An 18699-nucleotide genomic window follows, 5' to 3' on the forward strand; every position below is an offset into this window, starting at 1 on the left:
GAACCTACAGAACCGGGACGTTCTGCTCTTTCTTTACCCCCCAAAAAACGAGTGGAAGAAGAAATCTCAGTGAAATGTAAAGCAGCACACGGGTCTTCAGTCCGGAGAGAGCAGGCAGACATAAAGACATGTGTTCTCTGATAACTCTCATCTCCAGTTACAACATTTACTACCCACACACACACACACCGCTTCCTCACCATATGACTTTAATGGGCCCACGTTTTTATGTTAATGTGCCCCCAGAGCATCACTGTGTGTCTTTATGTGTGTGTGTGTTCGTTGGAGTGTGTCTGTGTGTGTGCGTGTGTGTGTGTTCGTTGGAGTGTGTCTGTGTGTGTCTGTGTGTGTGCGTGTGTGTGTCTGTGTGTGTGTGTGTGTGCGTGTGTGTGTCTGTGTCTGTGTGTGTCTGTGTGTGTGTGTGTGTGTGTGTGTGCGTGTGTGTGTCTGTGTGTGTGTGTGTGTGTGTGTGTGTGCGTGTGTGTGTCTGTGTGTGTGTGTGTGTGTGTGTGTGTGTGTGTGCATTGTAAACACAGCGTACATGACTCTTGGGTCTGTAATGACGGATCAGACTTTTTCATGACCACAGTGTTGAGGGTGAATCAGTCCTCAGGGGATTGCTGTTCACTTCCTGTTTCAAGAACAGAACAGTCTGAAGGATGACTGGCTGTTCCAGAGCAGGATTAGACTGGAGGGTGGGGGAGGTGGGGGGGGGACATGACCTCCCTGAGGCCTGGGGGGGGGGGCGAAGGGAGGAAACAGACTTAAATGGCACCCTATAAAGTCATTACATGACCTATTCTCCTGTGCCCTGGGTCATGGAATCAAGGTTGAACACATCAATGGAAATGTGTGTGTGCTCTGTTTGCAGAAGTGTGTAAACGTGCAATTGTGTTCTTCGATCGCCTTTGTGAAGCACTCCTGACAAAGTTTATGTCTGAGTGTGCGTGTCTGTACGTCTCGAAGCGAACGTCCATGTGATCCATCACGTGGAAGTGCAGAAGTACGTGGATGTCGTCTGTAAACATGTCGCATGCTGAGTGCATGACTAAATACTGTCCAGACTGCGTGGTGACGGGGGGAGAAAGGGAGGCTAGATTTCAGACCCTCCGAGGAGCCAGTAGTTCTGGAGGGACTGTAGACAGAAGCTGTAGAGAGAGAGGGAGAGGGAGAGGGGGAGAGATGGAGAGGGGGAGAGATGGAGAGGGGGGGGAAAGGGGGAGAGGGGGAGAAGGATCTGCGAGGGAGAACAAAGGGTGTGGGGTTGATGAGAATGAGAGTGAATCTGGGGTGAAAGAGAGGGGAGCGGGGGTCAGAGAGACAGAGTGGAGCAAGAGAGAGGGAGGGAAGAGAGAGGGAGGGAGAACGGCAGGTCAGAGAGGACGGAGGGTGCAGCGCTAAGTGAGATGTGGTTCAGCTGGAGTACAGAGCAGTCAGGAGGAGGGGAGGGGCTGGGAGAGACTGATGTCTGGAGCTGTGTCTGCCTGGCTGCAGGCCTGCCTGGGTCACTGGGGGAGGGGGTCTGAACAGTAGCATGTAGGCCTGTGTGTAGGAGCACATGTGGTCTTCCTACAGTTTATGGAGCCTGTAGTCTTGCCGTGTGTGTGTGTGTGGTGTATGCGCCTGTGTTTGATACATGTGTGTGTATGCATGGGTATGACGTGTGTGTGTGTCTCCGCAATGCTGTACACGGCCGGCCTCGTGCTGACTCTCTGGGGTATCCCCTCCTGACACACTCTCTGGGGGCTACAGTGTGTCAGGAGAGGGATTACCCAGAGGGCATTGCAGCGCGAGGGGCTGTACATGACGGCCCGTATCTGTGCCAAAGTCACATGACTGTCTCTTGATGTAGGTAGTAGAGAGCATCGCACACGCACACACAGACATACCCCTAACATGTCCTCCCCTCCAGCCTCCCCCATCCCCCCAGCCTCCCCCCCCCCCCCCAGCCTCCCCCATCCCCCCCCAGCCTCCCCCATCCCCCCCCCAGCCTCCCCCATCCCCCCAGCAGGCATGCTTGGCCCTATTGTAGCAGCGTTATCTCATTGTGTCTCTGAAGATGTGGTCGGGGTGGGAGTGATATGATGCTGCGTGGCACTACTGGTGCTGGAAACATCTCTGTAAGGAGACACACACACACACACACACACACATCATGCACTTATGTACTGTCTTCAGTCATTTCCACAGGGAAAAGCCAGACAATACAGTAAATGCACACACACACACACACACACAAACGGACACACACCTCACAGCATGCCAGCGTTTGAGTCAGTGCTGTTCTGCTCCAGAGGAGGATGAAGAATGACTAACTCTTTGTTTTTAGCTGCGGGTGTTTTTAAATACAACTTCCTGTCTCAATACCCATGATGTAATACAGGCTCTCAATCAGCAGTCGAATCCAGTAACTGTTCAACAATAGGGGCAGGGATGGTGCTTATGAACCCTCTGACTAACTGATCTTACCTCAGCTGATATCAGAAGTCATTCCCCTTTTCAGAACAGGAAGTTGGCTTTGTTAGCTTGTAGCCTTGAGGAGCTAACCGCAACTCCCCCTTCTGAGAGTGGACTTCACTGCTGTTTGTTGGTTAGAAACCTGGCTGTGTGTCGGTGCTGTGGTGAGACACCTGGTGGTGGATTGATGGAACTACAGATATCTTGCACTGTGAATATGAATATGTTGTGTTTAGAGTGGGTAAAAATATTGAATGTTTAATGAAACGTTATTTAACAAGGAAACCAAGTGAGTTTAAGACTGTTTTGTCTTGAGTGCTATTGTTGTCGTCTCTTTCTTACTCCATTTTTTCCCACTCTTTCTCACCAGACTTGTCGAGGAATCGTCTGGCGGACGCACCGTTAGAAGTGTGTCACTTTGTCGCCTTGGAAACGCTCAATCTCTATCACAACTGCATCAAAACCATTCCGGACACCATTATCAGTTTACAGTCACTCACCTCCTTAAACCTCAGGTAAGAACCCCACACTCACACACAATACAAAGAGTCTAACACTGGTGTGCGACTACAGGAAGTGTTAGACCCTGCCGGCTCCAGACTTGTGTCTCCGTCTGTACGCATAATCAACCTGAGACGGCCCCACCTACACCCCCTCTGACCTCCCTGTGCCAGATCTGTCCTCTATGCTCACACCACCGTGAAAATTCATTAGTCCTATCTCTCTCTCTCCCCCCCCCCCCCCCCCCCCCACACACACACATGCATATTCATGTGTCAGCACACAAACGTATGCATGCGTAAACATGCTTGATAGTGCTGCCGTAGAAACCCTCACACACACACTCACATTAACACAGTCGGTATGAGTGCATGTGCCAGAATCTCTCTGGTTGAAGTCCTCTGGATTTTAATGAGTGATCAATTTAATTGCTAACCTAAATGAGGGGGGGAAGGGAATGTAATATAAAATGTAATTTCTCGCTCCAGTACTGAGGATGTACGAGTAGAGGCTGTGTGTTTACCTGTCTGTGTGTGTTTGTATGTGCGTATACTTGTGTCTGTGTGCTTGTGTGTGTGTAATTCTCTCAGTATCTCTCACAGCAGCAGGAATGCAGAGAAGCAGAAATGTGTTCTCTGACGCCACATGAACCCCATCAGTTCATCTCAATTGAATTTGAGTCATTTTAGTCTGGCCGTCAAAACAGGAAACAAAGAAGTCTCACAATATCTTCAACACATGAAAAGAGCAGGTTATTTTTAGGCCTTTCCATGTGGCTGGCTGGCCCCTATGACGGAGGATGTCTCTGACAGCTCTGCTGTCTCAGGTTCAGGCAGCTCAGAACAGGAGGAAGACATTGTGTTCCAGACAAGAATTGGAGAAAGGAGTCAGGGTTGATAGTCTGGAGTTTGCTAATGATTTACCTGGTAACCTGTTACCTGGTGACCTGTTACCTGATGACCTGTTGCTTGTTGACCTGTGTTGGTTGGTTACATTGTTGTGCCATCTTCTATACAGAGATGTGTCTTGACGACACATCTCTGTTCTTGGTATGTTCGTGTTGGGTTACTTTGAAGATGCACGCACACTTTATCAGACTCTCGCTCATTCTATGTTGGGCATCAACTGAGAAGTGTATGCTTTCAATTAGATAGTTCTGTTCCCTCTACAAAAATATCACAGGACAATTAAGCGTAATATTACAACAATACTCACTTTGTACCAGTTCTCCGGCATGAGTGCAAAGGTCATGAACGGAGTTACGGCCTGTTTCCACACTAAGAACCTGCTTTGTTGCTCTCAGACTCAGCGCGGAGGAACAGAAAGGTTGTTTCCACGGCAAAGACAGGCTTGCATCGTCACACGCTCCGGTTAAATAGAGAGAGTTGAGCTAGGGACTCAAGATCACATCATACACAGCTGGGCTTCTCCTCCACTGTCCTCTCTGTGGTGTAACTACCCCCTCTGTCTTCTCTCCTGTCTGATCTCCCTTTAACTTGTGGCACACGGACTGTGTGTGTCTGTGTGTGTGTGTGTGTGTGTGTGTGTCTGTGTGAGAAAGTGAAGCCGCCTAGTTTCTCTCTACCGGGCCATCCAGTAGAGAGAAAGAGAGATAAATGGAGAGAAACAGATAAATGGAATAGAGAGACAAAAAAGAGAGAGATAGAGACAGATAGAAGGGGGAGAGAAAACACAGGAAGAGCACTCTAATTATCTCCAGGTGTTTTACTCTATTCTTCTTGTGTGGTCGTAGCCAGATCCACGCTCTCTGCCGTTTCCCTCTCAGGATTCCTTTCTGCTTACACAGCTAGCTAGCGCTAGCTCACAATAACATCAGGCAAATGAGCAGTTGTTAGCTTGCCCAAGCTAGCCCAATTACTTGTCTATATCAGTTCCCATCTACTCTGCCTTAATTCAATTAAATGGTGATATCTTTGGTCATTAAGACAGCGAGAGTGAAGCTAGTTGATCCACTGTGAGGATCTAATTGAGAGTGGATGAGATCACGCGTCTCATCCTGGGTAATCCCAGGGTTTACACTGTCCAGGCCTACTTTACTTTACTACTTTACTTGGCTCGGTAGTTGTGGCTTTCTGAAAGCCCTGGCAAGGCTTACTGTTTTAGCAAACATACAGACACACACTCACTCACTAAAACCTTCAGACCTGCGGAGTGTTCTGGAAGCACCCAGTGTTCTAGAATGTTCACAAGAGGGTCTGCGTTCTATCTCTTCCATCACAGAAAGACCGTAACTCTGTGTGGTGTAATCAAAGTCAACTTCATGTTCATTAAGTGTGCTTGTGTGTGTGTGTGTAACAGCTGGATAAACTCTTTTTTATTATATTTCCGGAATGATCTTGTCGGTGCTGAGTCAGAGGGGTTTCCTAGCTCTGTTGTGTGTGTTCTGTGGGGGGGGGGGGGGGAATAGACAGTGTCTCTGTGCATAGGGTGTGTGTCCAGGTGTGTGTGTATGTAATGCGTATGTGAGTGTGTACTATATGTGTGTGTGTTGTGTATGTCTGTACATGTGAGTGTTTACTGTATGTGTGTGTTGTGTATGTGTGTGTACTGTGCATATGAGTGTGTATTGTATGTGTGTGTGTTGTGTATGTGTGTGCGAGTGCACGTCATACCGCCATAAGCAGAAACACAGAAGGACAGAAACAGGAAGTGTTCATGCGAGAGTGAATTCTACCCATGGGGCATTCTGTTCTCTATACAGTACAAAGCTAACAAACATGGATGAGTACAGTCACCACTCATGCATATACATGATTACGCAACACGTTCACAAATCTACCCTAAATTATTCCTGCATCTTTTTTATTTTATTGTCTTATGTTTATAAATTGAGCTGATAAACAAAGGCCTGTTAGGAATATTCATGGTTTAACTACTGGATCAACAGTAAGTGGATAGATGGCGGTTAAGGTTGAAACGAAATCTTGGCAGGGGTCAGTTAAGGACACAAATTCTGCAGTCAGTGGGCTTCTGCATTGTTAATGGCGACAAGGTGTACTCTACTTCCTCAGGTTTGTGCAATGCAGTGTGTAGTTATGGCACGTCATATATTGATATGATCTACTGTCAATCAATCAGTTGGTGCATTCTAACTGTCTGTTTCTCTCCTTTCTCTCTCTCTTACTCTCTCTTCTCCTTCCTACCTCTCCCTTTCACTCTCTCCCTCCCTACCTGTCCCTCTCTCCTCTCTACCTCCCTCTCCCCCTCTCTCCTCTACCTCCCTCTCTCCTCTACCTCCCTCTCTCCCCTCCCTCCCTCTCTACCTCCATCTCTCCCCTCTCTCCTCTACTCCCTCTCTCCCCTCTCTCTCCTACCTCCCTCTCTCTTCTACCTCCCTCTCTCCCCTCCCTCCCTCTCTCCTCTATCTCTCTCTCCCTCCAGTCGTAACCAGTTGGGTGCCCTGCCAGCCTGTGTCTGTGGTCTCCCCCTGCGTGTCCTCAACGCCAGCAACAACAAGCTGGTCTGCCTGCCCGAGGCCGTAGGCCAGCTCAGGAGCCTGATGGAGCTGGTGAGAGTGTGTGTGTGTGTGTGGTGTGTGTGTGTGGTGTGTGTGGTGTGTGTGTGTGTGTGTGTGTGTGTGAGAGAGAGCATGTAGGTGAGTCTGTACCTCTTGAGTGCCAGAAACACTCAGCACATTCTGCTCCCTCGCTTACGTAACAGTGTTGTTGTCTGCTGGAGGGTGGGATGGATGGAACCAGGCCACACACAGGGACAACGGATGGGAGATAGGATGGAGCTAACAAGGCTGGGGGAGGGAGGGTGAGGGGAAGATAGAAGAGAGGAAGAAGGGAAAATTAAGATGTGTGTGTGTGTTTGTTGTTTATACACAGTGACATACTTTGTTGATTGTTTCGTGGGCTCATTTAAGGTGTGTGTGTTTTGTTGGGCTCATTTAAGGTGTGTGTGTGTGTGTGCGTGACCGGGTGTACCCTTACAGGACGTGAGCTGTAATGAGATCACGGCTCTGCCTCGTCACCTGGGCCGTCTGAAGTCTCTCCGGGAACTCAACGTACGCCGGAACCTTCTCTGTGTTCTGCCCGAGGGTGAGTACAACCACTGTCCTCCTGAAGATCCTTCTACGTGACGTTCTCCCTCCGAAACGTGAAGATAAGGAAAATAAAAACAAGTTTTTACTTGTTCTAGATTGAAAACCAGTGAGTTCTCTAGGCTATAGAATGGGAAAGAAAACCTAAAATAAAAATGGCCTTCTCACAGTCACATGCAGTATCTCAAGTCAACAGTTAGTGTGTGGATCTTGGAGTGACTGCTATATGAGGTATGTTAAAGCAGTCTCTCTGCAGGCCTCCAGGGTATTATATACTGATACTTGCCGTTTTGGTAGTCGAGAAACAGACTTTGAGATGACGTTTCCCAACTTGGCCCTTTCCACATTTGGGTAGTTTTTCCACCCCGTAGCTGTGGTGACGGCCCAGCATATGTCTGACGCTGGCTGTCGCTAGCTTGCTGGAGTGATAGACGGGCGAGTTTTCTCCCGGCATCGCGTCTCCTTAGATTTACCGTGGCTCCGCTAAACTGTCTGATCGTGGAGATGCCGCATCGTCGTTAGCATTGTCTCTGGGATTGATCGATGAGTCTTGATCTGGCCAGTCGTCTCGACGCCTTGGATGGAAACAGATCTCTGGTGTGGAAGGATGCTAGGAAAATTAGTTGAGGGAACGAGAATGAATGGCTGTTGAATCTTTAAGGGGATCATTCCTGAAATATTTTGAGAGTCAAAGTAGGTATCCTCAGGGGATGATAGTTAAATGTTGACAAGGTCTCACTGTGTACCGCGTGGCTCGAGAGATTTAAGGAGGGTAAAAATGCGTCCTACGTTCTGAAAGGACTGACAGGAAAAAAAAAATCGAAATCTTAAGAAAATGTAGGTTAAGCTTTTTGATTAATCGCCCAGTAGCCTACAGTTATCATACAAGTGTCCTGCTTTAAATGAGTTGAACTGGTATTGTAAAGCTATACAGTGGCTTTAAACAGTCACCTTGAATAAAGATATGGGAACACAAGTGACAGACTTTTCTCATTCCAGCTAATTACCACCAGAAGTAGTTTAAATCCGGCTTGTTTTAAAAATAGGGTTTCGAGTTCTCCCCCGCGCCCCCTCTGACAAGATCACAGCACTCGCACTCTGCCTTATTTAGAAAAGGTTGTCAAGGAGATAATGTCATAATTGTCTGTGTGAATTTATGACCCCCTGGGAATTGTTTTGCTGGCAGCTTGCCCTGGACCTCTCGTTCGCTGTCTGTTACTCCCACCTCTTCTCCGTCTTTCTCACTCTCTAACTTTCTCTTTCTGGCTTTCTCTGTGTTTCTCTCATTTTATCTTTCACAGCCCCCCCTCTCACTTTAATTCCACCATTGAGATTTTGCCGTCTGCTTTTTCAATTGTCTTCAGATTTTAAGGCTATATTTACTCAAGGTATTATGCTGGAATACCATCAGGGTCCGTCAAAGACCGTAGAACATCCACAGTTGGCATCGTTTCACGACAGAGTGATCTGTTTTAGGCCTATAGGCTGTAGTGTACTTAGCCAACACTGTGGATTTATGTAGCCTAGTTAGCTTCACAGGCCAAGAAACAGACCTATTATTTTTACATAGGCTATATAGGCTATATTTTATCCAAAGCTCTTCCCTGTTAGCACACTGCCATTACACCTATACTCCACATGGACCTATTTATGCACAGGACAGTGATACGAATTTACGGGGGGAAATAGGCCAGGTCTAGACCTGTTAGAAACATAACTTAATAACCAGAACAGGTTATGTTAACCCTTAGTTACTGTGCTCTTAATCCGCCCTCACAGAGATTTCTCCCGTTTCCAGATTTTAGTTAGAAACTGAGAAAGACAAAGCCTACATTACATTATCCATGGGGAACAAATATAAAATATTATTTATCTGTTAACATTAACTACTAGCAAGCAAGCTGACAATCAGATAATTGAGTACATTATAATGTAGCTAAAAATGGCTAAATAACTATCCTAGCGAATGTTACTGCTCAAATCCCTAGATAGCTAGCTAGTGATAACTTGCTTCAGCAAAAAATATTTTATGAAAACCCTAGTATTTTAAGCCACTTTTGAGAATGGAAAAAGTGTCGTCAGTACAAATAGTTTGGGATAATTTGACTTAATATAATGAAATTGTGTGTATGATTCCCTCCTCCCAGACCTGGCCGAACTACCTCTGGTGAAGTTTGACTTCTCCTGCAACAAAGTGTCCACCATCCCAGTGAGCTACAGGAAGATGAAGCAGCTCCAGTCCCTGCAGCTGGAAAACAACCCCCTACAGAGCCCCCCTGCACAGGTCAGACACGCCCCCTTACCAGGGCCACGCCCCTCTCCAGGGCCACGCCCCTCTCCAGGGCCACGCCCTTCACCAGGGCCACGCCCCTCTCCAGGGCCACGCCCCTCACCAGGGCTCCCCTGCACAGGTCAGCCACGCCCCTTACCAGGGCCACGCCCCTCTCCAGGGCCACGCCCCTCTCCAGGGCCACGCCCCTCTCCAGGGCCACGCCCCTCACCAGGGCCACGCCCCTCACCAGGGCCCCTCTGCACAGGTCAGCCACACCCCTCACCAGGGCCACGCCCCTCTCCAGGGCCACGCCCCTCTCCAGGGCCACGCCCCTCTCCAGGGCCACGCCCCTCACCAGGGCCCCTCTGCACAGGTCAGCCACACCCCTCACCAGGGCCACGCCCCTTACCAGGGCCACGCCCCTCACCAGGGCTCCCCTGCACAGGTCAGCCACGCCCCTTACCAGGGCCACGCCCCTCTCCAGGGCCACGCCCCTCTCCAGGGCCACGCCCCTCTCCAGGGCCACGCCCCTCACCAGGGCCCCTCTGCACAGGTCAGCCACACCCCTCACCAGGGCCACGCCCCTTACCAGGGTCATGTACATGACCCAGGGCCACACCCATAACCCTACACCTGACGCAGGCTGTAGTTCAATATGAGGTGCCTAACAGTGCGTTTACACTGCAGCGACGCGAATCGCTTGCCATCGCTCGCCTTCCCACAGTTCACCACGCGCGGGGGCGTATCAAACAGATTAATGTAGAATTGTAGTTCTCTAAAGTCACTGTTGTAGTTGTCATGGCCAAGTGTGCAGACTTGGGTTTACGTACTCGCAACATCGATCAAAATACAACTTGTATACAAAATACAAAACTGTTTAATAGACATACACGTTGACATGTGTAAAAACGTTTTATTATAGTACTCAAAGTCTCTGCTAATCTGTCGATACGACCAGGGAGTTCCAGCCGGGCTTATAGTAGTAGCCCGGCTGGAACTCCCTGGAACGTAACTTTGTTCGAGAGTACAAAGTACAAAAAAAACCCACCAGGAGCACCGACAACGTTGCCAAACCTGCGCCTGGCCTCATTCTTTTTATTAATGTATTTGTACAAATACAGAGACGTATCGTACAGGACTGGATATGCAGCCACACAGGCGATTAGTTTCTCCTCCATCTTAAAAACTGAAAGCTAGAAATGTTTACCATGGTTGCTACGTTACGAGAAACAAGAAAACACTGCCATTGGCCATCGCTAGCGAAAATCGCTCCTCATTTGCATAAAGTTGAGAAAATCTCAACTCGATCGCGTCGCGTTGCTACCCACAATGCACCACGCAAGCGATTCGCCTGGCTCCATTGAAAATGAATAGAAAACATGTTGTTGCTCGCATCGCGTCGCTGCCGTGTAAACGCACCGTAACTTTCTGACCTTGGCTTGGGGTTGGACCTCGCTAAAACTCTCACAGGCCCGCCCCCCTGACCACAACTTCATGCTGTTGTTTGTTGTTTGGTATGAGAACACAGAACACCAGGGAGAAGTAACATGGGTTGTGACCAGTGACTTTCTTTACTCTTGAAGTTTTCCATTCATGCTTCATCAGTTATCCAGTTGTCTCTTCTCTCACACCAGTACGTCTGTGTCTCTCTCTCTCGGTAGATCTGTATAAAGGGGAGAATTCACATATTCAAGTACCTGGGAATCGAGGCGTGTCGGAGTGACAAGATGCCTGACTCTCTTTACCTGCCTGTCATCGAGCGCCTCAACCTATCACGACCCGCCACCGGCAGGTGAGTTACCATGCCAACCCCTAAACCCGAACCACCTGCTTTCAGAGCGATTCATGTAACAAATGCGTTTATTCAAAGCGATGTACAAGAAGCGCGTGTAGAAAGTGTGGCATAAAATCAAGGATCAGAAGATATCAGTATGCAACTATGCAATTCCTTAACTCTCATATTGACATACTTTTCAACTGGCATGTATATTACAACAGCATAATAGAATTCCTTAAATTCAATTATGGCTTTTGATTTTGGTGTGCCACCCCAAGATTTTCAGTGGCCACCCCTATGAAAAATGTCTGGGGGTGCCACTGATCACCTGCTCTCCAGTTTCCATGCACAGAGCCAAATTCTCCATTAGGTTTCAGAAAGCCTGTCTCCATCTGGCTCCTGCTATGTGAGACTGCAGTGGCTGAGGCTGGGAGGATGTTGTGTGCTTTTCTGTGCCCCGTAATGTCCGCCCCCTTATAACTCTCCCCCTCTGGAGGAAAGCGTGGGCAGAGGAAAAAACAGTTCCTTTTGTCCAGGAGCTTAGAGACTCAATATACACACAGGAGCATGTGCACGCACAAACACACACACACACACACACACACACACACACACACACACACACACACACACACACACACACACACACACACATACACACACACACACACACTCATCCCAATCCTAGCAAAGGAGGGAGTAAGACAGAGCTATTTTAAACAAAGGCGGATGTCAAAACTGTATGATTCACATGCACACCTTTCAGTTGAACTCTTGACGAGGTTGATGGATTAAGGAAATTTTATGGTCACAGAAAACATAATTCACAAAACACATTTATTAAGTTAATACATTCGACTTTGTTGTAAAAATGAAGGTACTTGAGGATGGAAGATCTTTTCTGAACAGGGATTATTGTCCCCCAGGAAGCAAAATCCAGTGGCCTAGAAAGGAGATGAGTGTGTGTTCCTGTGAACGCGTGTGTAGGTTATTAAAAGGAACATTACCGTTCACTCCCTCTGTGCATATGATGTGTGTGTGTGTGTGTAAGAGCCACTGAGCTCTGCTGTCTTCCGGAGATGAGAGAGATGATAGTCTCTCTTTTGTTTCTGTCTCTCTGTGTCAGGCTCTCTCCGTCTCTCTCTCACACACACACACACACAACCTCCAGAGGCCATTTTATCTCTGTGACCGTGACTGACCTGTAATCCTCTTGTCTGACCCTTTGCAGCACAGAAGACATTGACCAGAATAAGAAACAGGATACTGACTCAGGAGTTGGCAGTGACAACGGTGACAAGAGGCTGTCTGCCACTGAGGTAGGGAGGCCGTGTGTGTGTGTGTTTGTCCATAGTCTCGTGTGCATGTGTTTACGCAGCTGTTATGTGATATTTTGCACTGATTTATTGATACGAATGGAACTTAACTTTTTTTTTTTACATTTATTAAAACAATATCTTTGACAGAGTGTCTCACAGAACATGGTACAAAAACAGATAGTATTGACATGCACTTATATACACAAAAATCATGCTACTACGGGAACTTTATTTCAAGTCATGAGAAACAGCTTTTTATTGTACAGAAGTCATCTTATACTGCCGCTCACTGTGTCTCAGTTTCTTTCATTTGTTCTTTCTTTCTTTTTTTCTTCAATTCTTGCTTGCTAAGACTCGGGCTGCCAGAGCTCTGATACAATGTCTGCACTGTTAAAGATACAAATCTGATTTGAGGCGTATCATGTTGTTCTGAAGGTCTGTTAGGAACTCAAACTAGTCTTTGCATGCCCTGCTTTATGGAAACCTGCTTCTTGTTTAGTCAGTACACATCCCTGGTGTATTCAGCCCAAATACAGTCTGAAGTTTGCTTTCTAAAGGGATAGTTTAGCTTTTTTAGACGTTTGTCTTTTTGATGATTTTTTTACAACATTACCAAGAAAGTAATGGAATTGCCACAGAGCTATAAATAGAATTTCAATATCTCTGTGTTACACGGTATATTAGCTTGTGTTTGACTATTCCGAATGCTTACGGTTATTTCAGGGAAAGGTTGCTTTGGTAACTGTCTGTGAGGAGAGGTTGATGTGGTAACTGTGTGTGTGTGTGTGTGTGTGTGTGTGTGTGTGTGTCTCAGCCGTCAGACGAGGACAGCCAGAGTCTTAACGTGCCCATGTCCCACATCACTGAGGAAGACGGCCTCAACAAGGACGACTCCAGCGAACACATCAGCGCTCTCACAGGTACTGCTCACACACACACACACAAACTTTAACATCATGGGAATATCTCCAGTCGTTCACACCCACCCTGTCAGAGAGCACCCTCCACCCCAGATAACAGACCTCCTGACTGGGGAGAGGACAGAGGCACCACGGCCTCTCTGGTCCTCTGGGTGTTCGTCCAGATGCCAAGCTTCCCAGTGTTAGTATAACAGCAGGCCAGGCTGGGCCAGAGCCGGCTGATTCACCAGCCCTATCTACCTCCACAGGAAGCAATGGGGACAAAACCTTATCCCTTTCTGTTGCTCTTAACACAGGACGTGGGATAGCAGGGAAGTTTCCAGAGCTTGTGTGTGTGAGACAGAGAGAGCGTGTGTGTGTTTGATGTTGTTTTTGGAGGCCTGAGTGTTGACCATGCTTAAACTGGGAAGAGAGGAGAGGGTCAGTTAGTGTTTGTAAGAGAGCGAGGTGTGGATAGCAGGCAGAGAAACACACCAGGAAATGTATGTCAGCATTGGGGGGATATCTCTCTCTCTCCTCTCTCTCTCTCTCTCTCTCTCTCTCTCTCTCTCTCTCTCTCTCTCTCTCTCTCTCTCTCTCTCTCTCTCTCTCTCTCTCTCTCTCTCTCTCTCTCTCTCTCTCTCTCTCTCTCTCTCTCTCTCTCTCTCTCTCTCTCAGACTAAAGGGATAACGTGAGGAAGAGGGGGGAGGGGCGCAAGGGTCGTCCCCTTTTAGTCTGTAAAGCCCATTAATGCTCCAGACGTGATTGGAGGAACTGATGGCTCTCCCAGCCTCCTAATGGAGCCCTGAGCCACACCGAGATGGCTGACTATCCGGGATGTTATATTTACTGGCTCATCGGTCTGGTGTTCATGCTAAAGTGATGGGCTCTCTATACACCATCAGTCCCCAAGCTAGAATGTTCCTTTAAATAGAACACCTCAATCGCTGTGAAAGAGGTCAGAGCAGCCAGTAGATGGAATTGCTTCTTACTGGGTTTCTAGGCCATGAGAGAAGCTTCGAGACCTCAATTACATTGTGACCCAAAGATAAAAGTGGAGGGTAACATGGTGTTGCTCCTTTATAGGGACGAGGCTTTTTATCAGAGAAAATAATTATCAAAACTCCTATAAGATTGATCAAAGAACACACACCATATACAACTAAGTAATTTATGTAAGTACTGTAGTATAAGCACTACAGTACTGTAGTATAAGTACTAAAGTACTCAACTGCTAAATCCATCAGTCTTCTTGGGCTGTATACTGATGGTGATAAAAAGTATCCATTCCTTCTGTCCCAGCTGGACAGTGAGAGAAGTTCTCAGGGAAGTTCTCTCACTGAAAACTCATCCTGTCTGCTACGGTGGGTTAAAAAAAGGAGGCCAGGAGAGGAGACTGTTGATAAGTATCGAGACAGGCCCATGTCATGTATCTCCTAGCAGGTATTGACTGTGTGACCTTTCACCTCTCCCAGTAGACTCCGACTCGGTGCGTCTGATCGAGGAGAGCCCTACGGAGGCCCTGAAGGATCAGTTCGCCTACAGAAACTCAGCTCTCAGCACGCGCTTCGTCAGCTACATCAAGGCAAGGCTGCTTCTCTCTCTCTCTCTCTCTCTCTCTCTCTCTCTCTCTCTGTCTCTCTCTCCCTCTCCCTCTCCCTCTCTCTCTCTCTGTCTCCTCTTTTACCCCTTCACTATTTCATTTGCTCTCTCTGTCCCCCTCTCTTCCTATCTCTCTCTATTTCACCCCTCACACGCTCTCTCTCTCTCTCTCTCTCTCTCTCTCTCTCTCTCTCTCTCTCTCCTCTCTCTCTCTCTCTCACACTGGTTCTCTCTCTCCCCCTCACTAAAATTCCTCTAAATTAATTCCACAATTGTAAAAGAGGCCCTCAACAAAGTGCTGTGATGTGGGTCGATTGGCATCCCCCTTTGTTTGAAACATCAGATTTAGCTAACAACGCTGCCTAAGTGTCCTTATCGAACTGTGTTGCTTGAGGCGTCAGTCGATTATAACAGTCCAGCCTGGGCTGTGGTGCTGTGGTGCTGGAAAGTACAGTTTGCACTTTGGACTCTCACACAGTCAACCATCTAATTACAAGAAAAACAACCAGTTAGCAACTTGAACTATGTCTTTAACATCTGACTCCTGGTCAGACTGGTAGACTACGGGATGTACTGTACTGAGTTTCTGAACCATTGTAGCGCTGCGCTGTGCGCATCTCTACAATCTTTTTTTTTGTTGCCATGTTAAACAGTAAAAAGAAAAAAAGTGAATACATTTGTGGCTGTCAATTTTTTACTCAAGTCAATGTATGGGAAACACTGCATTTTCAGTCATAGGTATGGCTTAAGATCTCAGATCAGATCAGCCTCCCCCCTCTCTCTCTCTCTCTCTCTCTGTCTCTGTCTCTCTCTCTCTGTCTCTCTTTCTCTCTCTCTCTCTCTCTTTCTCGCTTCTTCCCTGGAGGTCCGTGTGTGTGTGACAGAGAGACAGGCCCTGCGCTGGCCCCACACTGGGCCGGCAGAGTCATATCTGACACATGGTGTCAGCAGTTCTGGGAGGGAGGGAGGGAGGATAGAATAGACAGCAGGAGAGCAGGAAGGGAGGGATGAGGGTGAAAGGAAGAGGTGTCACACTGAGTGCCTTGTACAGACATTCTCTGTAATGTGGTGGTGAGGGACAGGGGCGTGTGTGTGTGTGTGTTGCTGGCCAGTGGATCATGTGACCCTTCTGCAGCTGGGGCTGATGTGTGTGTGTGTGTGTTCCAGGGTCGGACAACTGCAGACTACGACGAGCCACTGAGGATAGAGGAAGACACACACTGGACCTCTGAACACACAGGGTAACCCTCCATCCCTCCATCCCTCCATCCCACCATCCCACCATCCCTCCATCCCACCATCCCTCCATCCCACCATCCCTCTATCTCTCCATCCCTCCATCTCTCCATCCCTCCTTCTCTCCATCCCTTCATCTCTTCATCTCTCCATCCCTCCTTCTCTCCATCCCTCCATCCCTCCTTCTCTCCATCCCTCCATCCCTCCATCTCTCCATCTCTCCATCCCTCCATCTCTCCATCCCTTCATCTCTTCATCCCTCCATCCCTCCATCCACCACTGTTTCAGATCTTCCCTTTTATCTTCCTCTCCACCCTTCCATTATCCACTCCCTATCTGTCTTTCATCCTAGCAAGCTTGTCTTCAGTGTTAGTGTGTGGCCATGTGCCTGAACCTCCTGTAAGGTAACATTGCCTGTCTCCTCTGTTCTAGACTGTTTGTTTAACACATGATGGTGGAACACATTATTTAATTGCTCCTTCATGCAGAGTGTTGTTACTGTGCATAAACAAGACGACTCACTTCCTGTCCTTGTTGCTACATGCTGTTGTTGCAGGTCAAAGGTCAAGGGGGGCACTGAACTCCACATTGACATGATCAACCAGTTGAAGGAGGCTGTCGAGCTACTACAAGACCCCAGCAGGTAAGCTGGCTTAGTGCTCGTGTTCATCCTTAGTCAAAGAACAAACGAGGGATTCATTTTACAGCACATTAGCACTGAAGGTTATACTAAAAGCTGTGATGTCACCTAGACATACTTCACAGATCTGAAACCAACGACTACATTCAGACACCTTCCAGATGGCTCATTAACATTCCCACTCCACGGGGAATGTCCCTGTACTTACTGTTAGTCGCTCTGGATAAGAGCGTCTGCTAAATGACTAAATATAATGTATATAACCCCACCTCATGGTCACTCCTCCCACACACACACACAGACGAAGACGATGAATCCTAACTTTGCTGATCTAATACTGATCTAGTGAATCACATTATGAGAGGATATGGATGCTTACAGTTTAAGCTGTTGTCTCACTCTGTGTGTGTGTGTGTGTGTGCGTGCGGGTGTGTGTGTGTGTGCGTGCGTGTGTGTGTTCCAGAGTGAATATGGAGTCAGAGGATTTGGATTTGTCTGGAGTGCAGCTCTACCCTGTGGAGATGGTCCTGGTGGAAGAATCCCTCAAGTAAGCGTGTGTGTGTGTTCACATGGATGGTGTTTATGTGTGTGTGCGTCCTTCCTTCTTGCTATCTCCCTCTCCGTACTCTAGCCACTCTAGCGGTTAGGGAATTGGGCTAGTAATCTGAAGGTTACCGGTTCGATTCCCGGCTGTGCAAAATGATGTTGTGTCCCTTGGGCAAGGCACTTCACCCTACTTGCCTCGGGGGGAATGTCCCTGTACTTACTGTAAGTCGCTCTGGATAAGAGCGTCTGCTAAATGTAAATGTAATGTACTCTCTCCCTCCTTACCGTATCTCTCCTCCCTACCTCTCTCCCTGTCTGCAGTGGCCAGGACAGTGATGAAGGATCTACCACACCCAAGGTGAGACATCCCCTAGACACACAATACACACAAGATATCTGCTACAGTACAGTACACAGTCTGTTTTTACATCTGCTATGACTTTGAATGTAGCTCCTCAGGGTAGGATAATTGATGTATTTGTCTGGTAGTGTGTGTGAGTGTGTCTGTGATATGTACTGGATTTTAATTTAATTTCCTTTAGTACTTAATCAGCAGCAAATATTTTGAGGATATTTGCAACATACTGTAGTATAATTTTATATTATGAAAATGATGAAAAAGATGGTAAAAATGTTGCTGGGTTTACAGTCAGTTAAGTAAGAGGTGCTTCTTACTGATGTGTAAACAGCATCCTTGTGCTGTGTGTTTGAATGAGTTGCATCATTCTAGTCTCACCTTGTTGAAACAGAGGATTTTATTTTAGAGCCTAGTGTAGGTTACAGCACATAATGCGCTAGCTAGCCTTGATTCATTACACGGTAGCTAGCTTGATTCACAATCTGCTCTGAACAATGCTGCATTGGCAGTTCCTGGAGCCATGCAAAACACCAATCAGGGAGAGCAAGCAGCCATGCGTGCAGAGCTAGAGGACCTGAAACAGGGAGGTCAGAGACTGACAGCACACCGTAGAGTACTAAGCACTGCGGTCCTATGGCTCGTATGTTCTAGAAGGACTATCCGGACGGGGGTTTTGAGTTCCAGAAGAAGAGGGAGTTCATTCTAGAGAGAGCAAGGGTTGAGGCCCGGCTAGCATGCCAGCAGTATCAGAGACATGTGTCAGCCCAGGTAACCCCGGCAACACAGGTAACCCTGGCAACCCAGGTAACCCTGGGAACAAGCCAGGGGTGGCCACACCCCCCTCCCCCTCAGGCTTCCCAGCCAATCCCACTCCATCATTCCCCTCTATTGTAAGTCCCTCATGTAGAATGTGGTAGTATTTTTGGTCACTTCATGCCTCATGTTAAAGCAAATATTTTCTGTAGAAGATCTTTTTTTATTATTATAAAATATATATATATTTTTTAACCTGCTGCCATCCTTAC

At 47.6% G+C, this 18699-nt stretch overlaps 1 protein-coding gene across 1 annotated transcript in view; it reads left to right on the forward strand.

Moving 5' to 3' along the window:
* lrch1 (leucine-rich repeats and calponin homology (CH) domain containing 1) overlaps positions 1-18699 on the forward strand; it is a 46229-nt gene that overhangs the window by 15197 nt on the left and 12333 nt on the right. Inside the window, 12 exon segments of the mRNA XM_067255135.1 lie at positions 2828-2972; positions 6361-6487; positions 6917-7022; positions 9172-9308; positions 10958-11088; positions 12305-12392; positions 13207-13312; positions 14768-14877; positions 16062-16135; positions 16687-16773; positions 17234-17317; positions 17638-17674. Coding sequence (XP_067111236.1) covers positions 2828-2972; positions 6361-6487; positions 6917-7022; positions 9172-9308; positions 10958-11088; positions 12305-12392; positions 13207-13312; positions 14768-14877; positions 16062-16135; positions 16687-16773; positions 17234-17317; positions 17638-17674 — 1232 coding nt within the window.

Source organism: Osmerus mordax, chromosome 2, assembly GCF_038355195.1.
Source record: "Osmerus mordax isolate fOsmMor3 chromosome 2, fOsmMor3.pri, whole genome shotgun sequence".
NCBI lineage: Eukaryota > Metazoa > Chordata > Actinopteri > Osmeriformes > Osmeridae > Osmerus > Osmerus mordax.